Here is a 14,672-nt window from a genome sequence, read left to right on the forward strand (position 1 = left end):
CAATATGTTTCTCTCCATGGCACATTTGAACATGACAGCCAGTAGGCGAAACTACCTAACCACAGCCACTCAGCTCAGAAACCCCAAAAGTCAGTTGATCCTTGTTGCGAAAGTCTACGAAGCCTGACATGTTGCTATCATTAAAACCATGCTTCTTATGTGGTAGGTATCATTCTATAAATTGGTGTAACAGGTGAACTCTGGGATCAGCTGCCTGGGTCTGAGAAGAGAACATAAGAGCGCTCTGCTCTATTTCAACATGATTGTGGAACAGGCTGTCAAGTCACAGCCAATTTATGGTCACCCCCATAGGATTTTGAGGCAACAGATGAACTAAGGTGGTTTGCCATTGCCTGCCTCTGTGTAGCAACTAATAAAATCATACAACTGTTCACTGAGGAAAGCCTGAAAGTTTCAGGGCTCCTGGTAAATAACATAATGCAATAAGAATATTCTGATCACATTACTTAGCAGCAGACAGGAGCTCTAATGATGTGCACCCCGTCAATAACTGCAAGTGCTAGTTACTGCATAAAGAAGGACCTGATAGAAATGTACTGATAACTGCTCCAGATTTCCACTGAGAACTTCTATTAGTTTTTTTAACATGTAATTTCTCCCCTTTCCCCTCATTTTCAGTTTGCCTCTCCATTTGTAATCAGGATAGCATATATTAAGATGAGTCCTCCCCACATCTCTCCAATTTAAGAAAAGGTAGTTCTTTGAAGTATTCTTTGCTAATAGTGCTTTAAACACCAAGTTGTTTATTGAGCTACATTGATTTTCATGTATATGCAGGCAATTCAAATGGAAATCTGGCCTGGGGGAAATCCCAATTCCTTTCAACTGCAGAACAGCAGATATTTGTTTTTATTCCAGTAAAAAACTACATTGGAAAATGAGATCATTAATGATCACAAAAGCCTGCTTTGTTCAGAGAAAAATGTAGACATGCTGGACAACACTCCTCTATCGAGCACCAAGGTTGCTATGGGCTTAGAAGCCACTCAGTGAAAAATTGAAAATGAAACACTAACAGCTGGGGAATTAACTGGTTAAACACTATGAAAAAGACAGAAACATATTGAGTCCAGACAGACTTTAGTCTCACACCTTGTATATCGTTTTTGTCAGGAATCATTGCTGTGCTGTGTTGCCACCCAAATTATTGGTACATGTATTTTTTCTTTTGACACTGTAAAATATATTATTTTCCTCCACCTTTTTTTGAACTGTGAACATGTCAGAGGGACTCAAACAATGCACTCCTTTTATGCTGCCTTAAACCACAAGAAAAGACAAGAGATCAATATTTTAATAATAAAATAAATATAGTTTCCAGATTTTTTCTGAATACTATAAGGACATTGTATTCTGGCAGTTTTCTCTTTCCATCATCTTCTTTCCCTGCTGACAATGGTTCTATCCATTGTTTTTACCAGCCCTTCTCCCATGTTGTTGCCTTTAAAATATACCTGTGACACATGCATTCCTCATTTTAAATTAGAAAGTCTGAATGTCTATGGAGGAAATCTAAAAGTGCATAATTGGGATTACAGTATCATGCTGTTTTTTTTAACTCCCCCCTCCCCCAGAATTAATATTTGTGCCTTGTACTAGGAATTGTGGATTGAGCCCAACAAAACCTTGGGACAAGATATCTGGTAAATTAAAAGAACCCCAATCAGATCATTTAATGTGCCTTCAGCAGAAATTCTTCATCTGTTTTTCATCCATCTATTAAAATGTCACATTTTCTTTATTTTACAAAAGCAGAAATGCAACACACACACACTTCATTTTATTCAATTTATACTTCACCCTCTCCTAGACTTGTGGGTTCAGGGTGGCTTAATATATAAATTAAAAACACAGAATTTAAAACAATCCTAATTTCACTCAACAGATGGCAGATATATATAGTTTGGAAATATATATGGAAAATCACAGATTTTCTTCAGCAATGTTGAGAAGGAAATCAGTTTGTGCATAATATATTGTAAAAACTGTTTAAGAACAGTTCATCCATGTATAACTATAAAACTTGTGGTATGATCAAGGTCAGTGAGGCCAACAGAAAAGATATCTGCCGAATAATTACTACACAGAAAGCTGATGCTTACTATGATCTTCTACATTCATTTTGCCTTAGAAATTGCTTCAGGGGGAAAAAAGTATGAAAGCACACAAAAAGAATCACAAAGTTCTCTCTCCATTTTTGCTTTTTGTAATGATTAATGACCGCTTCCAGAGCTGAGTTATAGTGCGGTCCTAAGCACCCTTCTAGGTCCCTTAAAATCACTGGGCTTAGATGGGCGTAACTCTGCTTAGAACTGCATGGTAAATGGGCTTATCTGATCACAGACAAGCATTTCACGAGACACGTTCAACAAAATTCTAAGAAAGTAAATTATATGTCATGTCATGCGAATAAACAAAGACGCTATCCATATGATAGGCAGTGTAGAAAGAAAACAAAGGACGCCTTTTACTATAAAGTACAGTTTTTTCTGCTGTTGCTTGTAATAAACCAAGGTTATAAGTACTGAAAATCAGTGCATTCCCAAACTTGTCAGCACTGAAGTAAGAACATCATGCAGCTAACAACAGAAAACAAAATAATTTGAGGGTACTAAATATCTTGGCAGCTGTGTATTAGTATCTATCCTTTCTTTTAATGAATATGAGAATGAAAAGCTCCTTTATCTATTGTAACCTCCTATTCTAATGGAAAATATGCATATACAAATATAGATGTAAAAAACTGAGAAAATTCTTGTGCCTCCTTTCTGAGGCAAGTTATCTATGGTGACCCATTATATAATCATTCCCTTTCTAAAAATATCAGTTCCTTCATGCAGACTGACAAATAAAAATATTCTGTTTGAAGACGCGGCCTTCAAAGCACTACATTTCTGATTCAGTCAAGATCCTGTATTTCTGACTTCTTAGCATTCAAGAAGTGCTGCCAACCTACCAATGGTGCAGTGCTCGCCATTCCATCCTTGGCTGCATTCGCACTTGCCGTCTTTGCAAGTTCCATGTTCAGCACACCGAGGGTGGCATGCTCTCTGACTGCAGGTTGAGCCGGTCCAGCCTTCTTCACACCGACATGTTCCACCCATGCATACACCATGTGCACCACAGTCAACGGAACAGATTTCTACATTGTAAACAAATAGTTGAAATAAAGGATGGGTAGGCAAATGAAGAGAAAGAGAAGAAGACACAACTGAACTTTGAATTCCAAAAAGACGAAGGCAGAATCATTAAAAAGTAGATTAAAGAACTGAATTCCTAAAACCAGTTGAGGCTTACCCTATTCTGGTCCAACCAGACCACACTATTGACAAAGACAATTGTGCGTAGGGTTGCCAGGCCTCCTAATACAGTGGTGGAGAAACATTTTTAAAGAAGCTGGTCCAGAATGGGCTGTGTTGTCCCTTCATAAATGACATCATGTAACTCTAGAAATAGATGGAAATTCTGTGATTTCAGTTTCCCTGGAAGTGATGTAATGGCACATGCTATGTTGCATGCTCCCCATGTTCCCTCTGTCCCAAGTTTCTGTTGGTTACCAGACATTGTCCTATAACCCTAACTGTGGAATAGAAATTTTGAAGAAGAAACTTATTTTTATTTTAGTGATGGAGAAAAAAGAACCCTCTGTTTCTAATCCCACTTTAAATCTGCCACAGGATGAAAGCATCATTAGGTAGTGGTTATGATCTAGGAAACCCAGGTTCAAATTCCCACTCTATCACTGAAAGTTTCTGGGTGACCTTGGGCTGGTCACATGCTCTCAGCCTCAATCCTGACAAGCTTTTGGTTGGGAGATCTCCAAGGAATATCAGGGGCATGACACAGAGGCAGACAATGGCAAATCACTTCTGAATGGCTCTTGCCTCAAAAACCATACCTGGTCACCATGAGTCAGTTGTGACTTGACAGCCCCCCCCCCCCCCAAAAAAAAAATCAGGGGGACACAATGTAACATAGCCTAGGGCAATACTGTTTAAGTTATATGTTGGTTCACTACAAAATTATCCAGTTTCAAGTTATCATGTCAAACTGAACAATAATCCTAAAAGCAAAGATAAGAAATTATTTCTGATGGGCAGTGAAAAGACTAAAATGGGCCAACAACTGCATTCCTCTGAGTCTCAACTATTTATACAACAGTGATTTCCAATCTCTTTAGTATGGTGACCTGTTCAAAGCTGGCCCAAGGTTTTCTGGTGCTGCCAATGGGGTTAGCTTGTGACCCACTTTTAGAGGCTTCACAACCCACTTTTGGGTCCCGATCCACAAGCTGGGAAGTGCTATTGTAGAACATTACATTTACTTTCAAAGAATTAAGACACTTATAACTGGCAATGACCAACAGAGCTGGGTGACTTTTCCCACGTGATGTTTTCTATTTGGAATCAGACTTCTTTATTTCAAGATTTGCGATGGCTTGATTAACATCAGCTCCAGCTGTGGAAGAAACAGGTTTATTTCAAAGCACCAACTTTCCCCCCTCCATCTAATCAATTTTTCATTAAAATGAAGGTGTTTATCAGCTTTTAGCACACTTGCTTTAAGCAAGGTGGGTCAGCTTTTGTAATCAAATTATTAATTAGAGTTAATTTAACTGAAGTGGAATTGGAGGGCTAATTAATGGACAAAGTGCTGATGAAGACAGAGGAAAGCTCAGTTGCTTTTAAACCTGTAAATCTTTTGATGGAACAAACAGCTAATTCTTTTCATTTTTAGCAGTTTCACATTCTTTTAAATTAGAAAGCTGAACGCTGCTGCATTTTAAGTCTTAATTTAATTTTATTTGTTTTATTGTCTGTTTAGTGTTGTACACCGCCCTGAGCCCTCCGGGGGAGGGCGGTATAAAAATGTAATAATAAATAAATAAATAAAATTAAAAAAGAAAGGTCTATTCACTAATTCAGCATCTGTAGGTTTGAAATATGACCATTTTTATCTATCCCTTGTCTAAATATAGAGAAATAATTTATTAGTTTGCAACTGGAATCACCAACTGTTTATTTAATGAGAACTACTTTTGATTAATGTAAAATATTCCAGACTATTAAAGTAAAGGAAAATGTTTGCTTTTTCAAAAAGATGTTTTTGCTTTTTATAATGGAAAAATAAATTTGCAATTTTGACAGCAAGCATACAAAGGGATTGATAATAATACTAGAAGTACTGATTTAGTATGTGTTTTACAGTCACATGTTCTGACAGTTACTGCTTTTTATTCACTCCAGAATAGTTGTCTGTTAGGCTGTTACAGTAAAAAAGAAAAGAAAAAAGGATCCTGCAGCACCCATGACAATGAGGCATTAAATAGTTTATCCATCCAGGTGTTATCAGGTAATCAAGATTTCTACGTTTCCAGTGGTACTATAATCAAGTTAAAAGAACTTACTTTGTAAGGCAAGCAACATTAAAAAGTTAGGAAGGCAATTTCATCTGCATTCACCATTTAAATAAGATACATTTCTTTGACTGAAAATTCATGGAGATTTATTTAGACAAATGCTTTTGGTCTCCTTCTCGGATACTATTTGTAGCCAAAGCACGGTGTGAACTTGAATTAGAACTTGATGACGCTTGCTCTCTATATAGTGCCTAACAAAGATGATCTAATAAAAAGCCAGCCCTCAGACTAGACTTTGCTAACCCAAGAAGTATTGTTGTATTGTAATATTACATAATGGAAAAATGCCGTTGCTCATTAGTTAATCTTTTCTCCAGGGAACAGTCAAAGTACAGTCATATATGAATGATGCAAACTAGGCTTCGTTCTTCTTTCACTAGTGGTGATGGCACCCTTTATACTATAGTAACTTCCTCATCTACTTCACTTGATGCAGTGTCAATTACAATGGTATGGTAATTCCTCCAGATTAGACTATTGCAACTCGCTCTATGCGGGCCTTCCCTTGCGTCTGATTCGGAGATTAAAACTGGTCCAACATGTGGCGGCATGGTTGCTCACAGGCAGTGCCATCCGGGATCATATCCAGCCTGTGCTGCGCTAGCTGCATTGGCTCCCGGTAGAGTTCCGAATCATCTTCAAGGTGTTGGTGTTGACCTTTAAGGTGTTGACCGAGACCGCATCACCCCATATGTCCCTACACAGCCGCTCCGTTTGGCTGAGGCCAATCTATTGGTGGTCCCTGGCCCCTCAATGATGCGGCTGGCCTCCACGCAGGCCTTTACGGCTCTGGCCCCGGCCTGGTGGAACACTCTTTCTCCAGCTGTCCGGGCCCCGCCTGGTGGAACACTCTTCCTCCAGCTGTCCGGGCCCTGCAGGACCTTGGCGAGTTCTGCAGGGCCTGTAAGACGGAGTTGTTCCGCCGGGCCTTTGGAGGGACCAACCGCTGAAGGTGCCCCCCCTTTTTTGGCTCTTAACATCTGGGTCCTTTCCATCTAATGGGACTCGCCGTTCCCTTCCTCTTGGGGAGGATTTAAAATTAGGGCCTGTTGGACGCCTCTTATTATTCTTACTGCTGTTTTTAAAAGGTTTTAACTATATTTATACTTGTATTGAGATTTTATGCTGTACACCGCCTGGAGCCCCTCGGGGATGGGCGGTATAAAAGTCTAAATAATAAATAAATAAAATAAATAAAATTCCAGTTGGGTAACCATGTTAGCCTGTAGAAGCAAAGTAAAACAAGAATCCAGTGGCACTTTAAAGACTAATGAAATAAGGTGTGCTCACAAAGGCTTATGTTGCATTAAATTACTTTACAGTGTCACTGGACTCCAATTACTACTGAGTATTTCTGTAATCATATTTACATGCAGGCTTTACTGTTTATTTAGGAGATTTCTATGCTGCCAGTTTGAGGTGGCTTTCAATTAAAATAGATTTTCAATATAAAATGATAAGCAATTAAAATAAAACCTGTGGCTTAAAGCAGCATAAAACTATCTATAAAATGGACCCATGCCAAATGCAGACAATAAAACAGTTGGGAAGGTAAAATCTCTAATTAAAAGCCTAGGTAAAAATACATGTTTCGGCCTGGCACTTAAAAGAAAGAAAAGCAAGAGCCAGGCTATCTTTAAGAGAGCGGGCATTTTAGTGATGAGTTGCCACCACAGAAAATGCCCTGTCCCCAGCTTCCACAGAGGGCAGGGCTTGAGAGGCAGACGTTAACAGGTAGCTGGATAGCATGCAAGAAGCAGTCCTTCAGGTACCCTGGTTCTAAGCCATTTGGCCCTGAAAGGTAACAATCTGCACTTTTACTGTGCCCAGAAACAGATGGGTAGTCAGTGTTGATCTTCCAGCACAGGAGTGATATGAAGGGTTTTCCACTGTAGTATGAAGCAGCTGGGCTTTCCTTAGTCTATGTGTAGTTCCATTACCCCTTCAGGATGCACTTCTTCTCAGGAGGCGTAAGGAGAAGGTTTTCCATTTGGCTCCGCCTCCAGAGGCAGCTATTTTAGGATGGTACTTACCATCCCCTCTTAAAATTTCAAAGGTGCCCACAGACTCAAAGAAAGTTGGAGACCCCTGCCCTACATTCACACTGAACATTTAAACGAAAATATTTTAATCATCCTTACCATTTGAGCAGTCAGGACCAGTCCAATTAGGATCACAAGTGCAGGTGCCACTTTCCTGAAGGTAAGTACCATGGCCAGAACACTGATCTGGACACATAGTCTTCAATATTTCACAGTTGTTACCAGCCCATCCTGGATTACAGTGGCACTCTCCATGGATACATACACCATGATTTGAACAAGCTGGGTCTAGGCAATCCGCTGAAATAAGAAGACAATTTAGTGACTAAGAGCTTCAAAATTACCACCAGTTACTTAGAATGTATCCTATTCATGTTGTACAAGAGTAAAGTAGCACAAAGATTCAGTGATATTTAGGTCTTGGAAGGGCAAAGGATAGGAAGTAAAAGCCTTGAACCTTTTTCTTTAACCCCAGGTTAACAATGGATGGCAAATCAATATCGAAACAACACAGTATACCTGTTCCAATCTCCAGGAAGTTCATTTAAAAAAAGAGAGACCTGGCTGCAATTGTGCACAATAAGATTCACTATTTTTTTTGAAAAATTAAAAGCTTCAAATATTGGCGCTGATGTAAGCATAAAGGCAACACAGTATCAGAAATCTAGCTCAAAATGAAATTCCTTCAGAGACATTTCCTTTCAATACATGCAGTCTGGTCACCATAGTCTTCCTGCCCCTTGCTCAGTCCCATCTCCTCTTGACAAGGGGATGCTGGACTGTGCCATTGGGCCCTGTATGAGTACTTTGGCAGGGGAGATGGAGTAGCCATATTGGCAGAGGTGTGCTCCTTCAGCGGTTCTTAGCCTGGGTCCTAGTTGCCTTGGGTAATGGCTATCTTGGCACCTCCCTCAGCCGCCACTGTGAATGATCCAGTGATGGCATCTCCACATTGAGAGTTGCTTGCATGGGAAAGGGCAGATGAGGGATGAGGAACTAGGAAGGGTGGGGGCAGGGAAGAGTCTCCCACAGGGTGGGATCCCTCACTCATCACAAGACACCTCAGTGCTTTGGCTGCCCACTGCCCACATGATGGCTTCAAATACAGGCAAATCTTCCAATACTGCCTGTACTGCCCATTCCTAAGAGACCCCCCTGGGCCTTCTAAGCCTCTATCCTGGTAGACTGGCAGTGGCCATGCTACTGTCAAATGCTGACATGGCCATGTCAATCATATATGTGGGGATGTGGAGGTGGGGGAAGGCACTGTGGAAAGCCAAAGTTTGCACAGATTTCAGGATGACATGTTGGCCAGTCCACAGGACCATGTGTGCTCCCCCACATAACAGCTGGAGCTTGCACCCATCTGGGTAGGATACATGGCAGCTGCAGCCTTCCCCAAGTTAATGGGCACTATGGATTGTATCCACATTGCCTTCATAGCTAGCATGTCTACAGACTGAACATTCAGGCATTCTGTGATCACTAGGACATCCTCATGGACCTGTGATGAACTGCAGAGGAAAAGTTAATTTTAAAATGCAGATGTCAGGAGCCATTACTATTTGCACCCAGAGTGAGACAGAGAGGTCTAGGAACAGGGAAGACTCCTGACTGGCTAAGGTAACCCTGCAGTCTGGTCACAGAAGACTTGATGTCACTGAGAGGGAGGAGATTATCTCTGTGTAAAACTATCAGAGAGACTTTTTGACTTTCGCATTCCTGCCTTATCCATTCCTTTCTCAAAATTATTCAACTTCCATCCTTATCTCCACTCTTGTTAAATAAATCTTTTAATCTGTTTAAGTCTCTGATTCAGTATGATAATGTTGGTGCACCTTATAAAAGAAGTTTGCCAAGAAAGTTTTAAAATAACGGGCTTCCTTCACCTTCTGGGTGTTGGAAAGTGCTTCCTGTTGGAAAGTGCTTCCTGGCACCAAACGCTACCGTTTCTGAAGCAACTCAGTCCCAGATATTAAAAAGGCAGGAAAAATCTGACAAGCCTGGTCAGTGAGTGGTTTCCCTGCCTTGGGGATATTGAAAGGTTGGGGGGGGGGAGGGGTACATTGTAGGCTCGGTCAAGGTGCTGGGCAGCATCCATGATGCTTTCCAAGGCTCTCTTTAGAGTTTTATGTCTTGCCTATTACTTCAGTTTGATTCCCCTGAAAGGGGATAAGGTGGCAGTGATTTCAGAACTAGAAATTCTCATGTTCCATGAACAGCAAAAATGCTGCTTCATGGGTTTGTGGTTTTGCTTCTGCTGGCAAAGCACATCTACAAAAGCAGGTGTGTGTGTGTGTGTGTGTGTGTGTGTGTGTGTGTGTGTGTGTGTGTGTGTGTGTGTGTGTGTGTGTGTGTGTGTATGTGTGTGTTTTAGTATCCAGTAACTTGGGACATGGAAGGAACCATACATCTACATGGATGGCTGATCCATCCATGGGGCAATCCTGGGTGCCCACTTTACAGGAGGTGGGGTGTTCCCAGCTGTAAGGGCACTGGGCCCCAGGATAAATTGGAGGCAACTGAAAACTGGCACATCATCTGTATGTGCATTTATTGTTATGGTTGTCATTTTATTCAATGTGACCAGTCAGAAGCCCGATGCACACAATAACCACAGCAGCAGCCCTTTGTAATAGTCCTTACGAAGCCTGAACTTCATGGCTTTCCCTTCATTAGCATACCCAAATGGGGCTGCCATTTCTGGGATCTACTCAGTCCTTCCAGACCTCTGCAGTGCTACCCCCCTCCCCATTTGCCAATACTGCTTTCCAGTGCTGAAAGAGAGCAGTTCCAGGGCAGCATCCATGAAATGGAAATGCTGGCGGTGAGACATTTCTAGTGGTTTTCCCACCTGCTTTATAGCCCCACCAAGAGCAAAACAGGGTAGACTTGGTCCAACTATGTTCCATGACCCCGTGGAGTTTATTTCAAGTGTCTTCTCAGTCATATGGAATTGTTGGCAAAATCTAGCTCTGGGGTGACTTGGTCCTGTGCAATGCAGCCCTGAACCCAGCTTTTTTTTTGCGAAGAGTACTCTCCACACCCGGCAAGCCCTCCATGGATTGTGGCAAAGACAGCGCAGTCCATGGCCGAAAGTGAAGGACTCTTTGGTCTGATCAAGAATATGAATGTTGGTTAGCAGCAGGATGGGTATCATCTGCTCTGCAGGAAGTTCACAGCATCAGTAGTGCAAATCAGTCTCTTTACCCACCTTCAAACTACACACACACAAACACAAAACATATAGTGGAGGCAAACGAAGAACCTTTATTAAAGGGCTTTAGGGGCAAAGGAGTGCAGAGAACCAAGGAAGCAGAGAGAAACTTTGCATAACCTAAAGGGACATTAATATAAGTCTCCTGGAACAGCTTCCAAATGGGGTGGAGGGCCAAGAGAGGCAACAGGATGCATATAACTGATGACTTCAAAAGGAAGGCTTGTTCTGTGGCCACGGAACGGTGTGTTATGGGAAAGTCAGTGGTTGGATCCAGAGCACTCCCTGTTGAATCTCCATCTGTGGAATGACAAAACACAGACACATGCATCTGTAACATGGGCCAAGAGCTCCTGTCAAAGAGTCTACTCCATGCACTGTCAAAGAGTCTACTCCATGGCCCCTGAAGCAGACCTCAGCTGCAACTGCAGCCGTCCCCCCCCCCATAGATTCACAGTACCCCAAACACCCTCACCTATCTAGCGCTCATGTCCAAATCAACAGCAAATGATGGGCCCACCTTGACATCTTCTCTATGGAAGTCTGTTCCTGCAAGGGAATGAGTTCAAGGATTATATAATTATCTACTCCACTCTCCAATGGCTTTGCCCTCCCCCATAGTACCCTATTCTAGGGAAATCCTGGCAACTGCCTGAGCTTCCAGCCCAGGGCATAGCTGAAAGGCTGGGTTCCCTCCCTTGGCAGCTCCTTTGGCCCAGTCACCACACATTAAATACATTTGAGCATAGGAGTGATGGTGATCCTGCAACCCCGACTGGCTGCTGGCTGTGGTATGGAGGTAGCATTACAGGGGCAGCTCCTGACTACAGATAAAGGGAAAGGGGAAGAAGGTTGGGGAACAGTCCCCTGCTTACCTGTCAGTGTGCACCTATCCCTTTAGGTCCTGGCTAAGGAGATGAGTACCTGTTTGGGTTCAGAACTGAAAGAAGTCAGCCACGAAGTGTGAACTTTTCTGTCGGGTGTTTTCCCAGTAGTGCTAAGTGCCCTTCCTCTGTTTTTCCTGCCAACAAGGTGCCTTGGTGATGGCTGTAAGTCCACACAGCAGGGACCTGTCAGTCAACATCCTCTACTGTGTGCCCTACCACACGAAATATTGGCAGTCCTAGCTGTGGTTTTTTTGTAGGGCTGAGTGGCTGTGACTGGGTGCTAGGGCTTGGATACCACAGAGGAGGGAGGTGATTAGTTGTGGCTTTAACCAGCACTTGTTTTGGGCTGGACCACCTTTCTCCTTGGCACAACTTTGCACCTCTGTCAGGGGACATTCCTGGATTGAAAGGCATCAGGGAGCGAATTAACTATGGACATGCCCTGTGATTCACCCACAATGACACTAGCACAGAACTATGCACTTGAGTTGTGCTGGTGCAAAGCCACCACACAGAAGTGTTGGAACCAAAGAGTGGTGCAGTGGTGTAACTAGCCTTTACACCAGCATATCTCTCAAAATACTGCTGTAAGAGTCAATCGGCACCCCAACCCCATTTGCCTGCCCCATGACCACGTTATAAATATATGACCACATTATAAATATATTTGTAATTATATATATTCAAATTTATCGCAAGAGTTTACAGGGAGAATCAGAAAAATTTGTGCCTTAAGCCTTACAAAGTGAAATTTGAGATCTACTGCTTGATTTTATTGGTTATGTCAAAATATATGCAGAAATAATGTTTGAATAGGGAAAACCCTGTGCTGCTCATAAAATTGAACAACAAATGTCGTAGTGGGTAATGAATTTCCAGCTGATAACAAAAGGCACCCTAACCCTTGTCAAGCCCTATTAAATGAATTAAAATTGCCAAAGCCTATTTGTATAAACGTGACCTTCTCGAGAGGAATTCTTGGTGGATTAAGCCCCTGATCTGTTGTTCCTGAGTTCTGACAGCTGTGTAGAAAACTCAGCCTGTTTAGGAAACAAATGAGTTGCATAGTCTCTGTCTTTCTTAATTCGCTTTAATGTGCTTTAGATGATGAGATTTAATTTAGCAATTTCACTCAATAAAACATTACACTTATAAGATCAATGGTCTGAAAATTTAATTCCCGAAAATTAATTGTATTACTTTGCACGTGCAAATAAATAAAACCTATTTGATTGAGAACAGAAAATAGTACTAAATGCCCAACACTGCACTTTTTAGTACAGAAGAGTGAATATCATAAATATGTACATCACTGGAACAAATGACACACCATTTTTCACTGTGATAGACTTGAATCAGCATTTTCATCTGCAGAGCTTTTCTAGGAATGCTGTTGCTGATAAAGACTGCAATACGTACAGTATAGTGATAAGTACGTTTATAAATCCTGAACCTGTCTTTGATAAAAAATGTATTTTTCTTCTTTTCTAACTTATCTCAAAACCAATGAATTAACAAAGAATATCGTGCTCCCAAAGGAAGAGACTAAAACATATTTGCACATCCAATAATTAAAGGAAAACAATCCTAGAAATGCTTTTGAAACCTGTAATCGAGTAAGCTTGGAAGATATGGAAAGCCAATGATATAAATATAAAGGAAATATTTCTGTACGAATTAAATCTGATGGTATTTGAACTTGGTCTTATTTTCAGGGTTTAGAACAGGCAAAACGGTATTGAAGAACCACGGTTAAATCCTAAGTAAATGTTTAATATTTACCTTCCTCACAGTTTTCTCCTTTGTATCCAGAGTTGCAGACACAAGAGCCAACGATGCAAATCCCACGGCCCCCACACTGTGGGTCAATGCACTGGTTGGTAAGCACATCACACTCTGTACCTTTCCAGCCACTGTAACAGAGACAGCGTCCTTTGGAATACTGCCCATTTCCACTGCACAATACTGGGCAGGCTGCTGTGAAATAAAACATGACAGAAGACTTAACACAATCCTTTTCAATCAAGCTTTAGAAGCAAAGGAACATCTAGACAACACGTTGTACTTCAGTTTCTTTTCCTTGCTGCTTTAGTAACTACTTGTGTTTCTGGCCCTTATTTGTATCGACTTAAGAAAGAATTCAATTTATGTACCTCTTGAACAATCAGGGCCCAGAAATCCAGCAAAACAATGGCATGTTCCTGAAACACACTCTCCGTTTCCATGGCAATTTCGGGGGCATTCCACCACGGATTCTGAAAAACCAGTAAGAAGAGAAATGCTACTATGCTGCAATCACAGCAGTTCACAAAAATGAGATCTTTTTAAAAACACTTGCCAATGACAGCAAATTAAGACACTTTTAGTAGTGTGTATGACTAGTTTATTTATTGCCTTTGAGAAAGTAAACAGTGCCTAATTTAGTGTTAATTGTTACTACAGTAACTTTAAAAAAGATTTTAATGAAAATATGATACGCTTTCTATGTTCATAATAGATCCTGGCATCACATCATAAGCATCTTGTTTTAACCCCACAACAACCCAGGGATTCCAGCTGTGAAAGCCTTCAACAATACATCTTGTTTTAGCTCCAAGAATTAATCTTTTGATATAACTGCACATAATCAAAATACATTTTCCATAAAATACTCAAAATCTTCAAAGGCAAACAATATTTTTCTATTGAATATTCATATTCATTTTTTTCAGGAATTGGGGATCACTGTGCTTACCTATAACAAGGGTATTAAAAGACACCTGTTCTGCATTTTTCCCATCATTATAAAAAGCCAGATGCCAGATTCCAGCGTCCAAATACTGGATGAAACCTGCTTCGTGAAGACTGACAGATCGGGCCTGTCTGCCTGCTCTCTCTGCCTCAAGAAGGTTGCGCTGTTCCCTTGCAATCAACCTGCTCCCATCCAAAAGTTCAACAAAATCATACTGAAAAGAAAAAAATGTGCAAACACATATATAATTAATTAATTTTAAATCTTACCAATTGTTTTATATTAATTTTTTTTTTACAAAATATAGGATTTTAAAGTTTCCTAAATAAAGGTGTCAGGTCATAGTGCCTGAAGT

The 14,672-nt window shown here is 41.1% G+C and overlaps 1 protein-coding gene across 3 annotated transcripts in view; it reads right to left on the reverse strand.

The window, feature by feature from the left end:
- LOC125439722 (teneurin-3) overlaps nucleotides 1-14,672 on the reverse strand; it is a 171,048-nt gene that overhangs the window by 109,228 nt on the left and 47,148 nt on the right. For all 3 annotated transcript variants that reach the window (XM_048508858.1, XM_048508857.1, XM_048508856.1), the window contains exons 4-8: nucleotides 14,321-14,531; nucleotides 13,740-13,841; nucleotides 13,369-13,563; nucleotides 7,582-7,782; nucleotides 2,978-3,163 (exon numbers count right to left, since the gene is read on the reverse strand). In XM_048508858.1, coding sequence (XP_048364815.1) covers nucleotides 2,978-3,163; nucleotides 7,582-7,782; nucleotides 13,369-13,563; nucleotides 13,740-13,841; nucleotides 14,321-14,531 — 895 coding nt within the window. The remainder of the gene's footprint in view (nucleotides 1-2,977; nucleotides 3,164-7,581; nucleotides 7,783-13,368; nucleotides 13,564-13,739; nucleotides 13,842-14,320; nucleotides 14,532-14,672) is intronic.

This window comes from Sphaerodactylus townsendi, linkage group LG10, assembly GCF_021028975.2.
Source record: "Sphaerodactylus townsendi isolate TG3544 linkage group LG10, MPM_Stown_v2.3, whole genome shotgun sequence".
Lineage (NCBI taxonomy): Eukaryota > Metazoa > Chordata > Lepidosauria > Squamata > Sphaerodactylidae > Sphaerodactylus > Sphaerodactylus townsendi.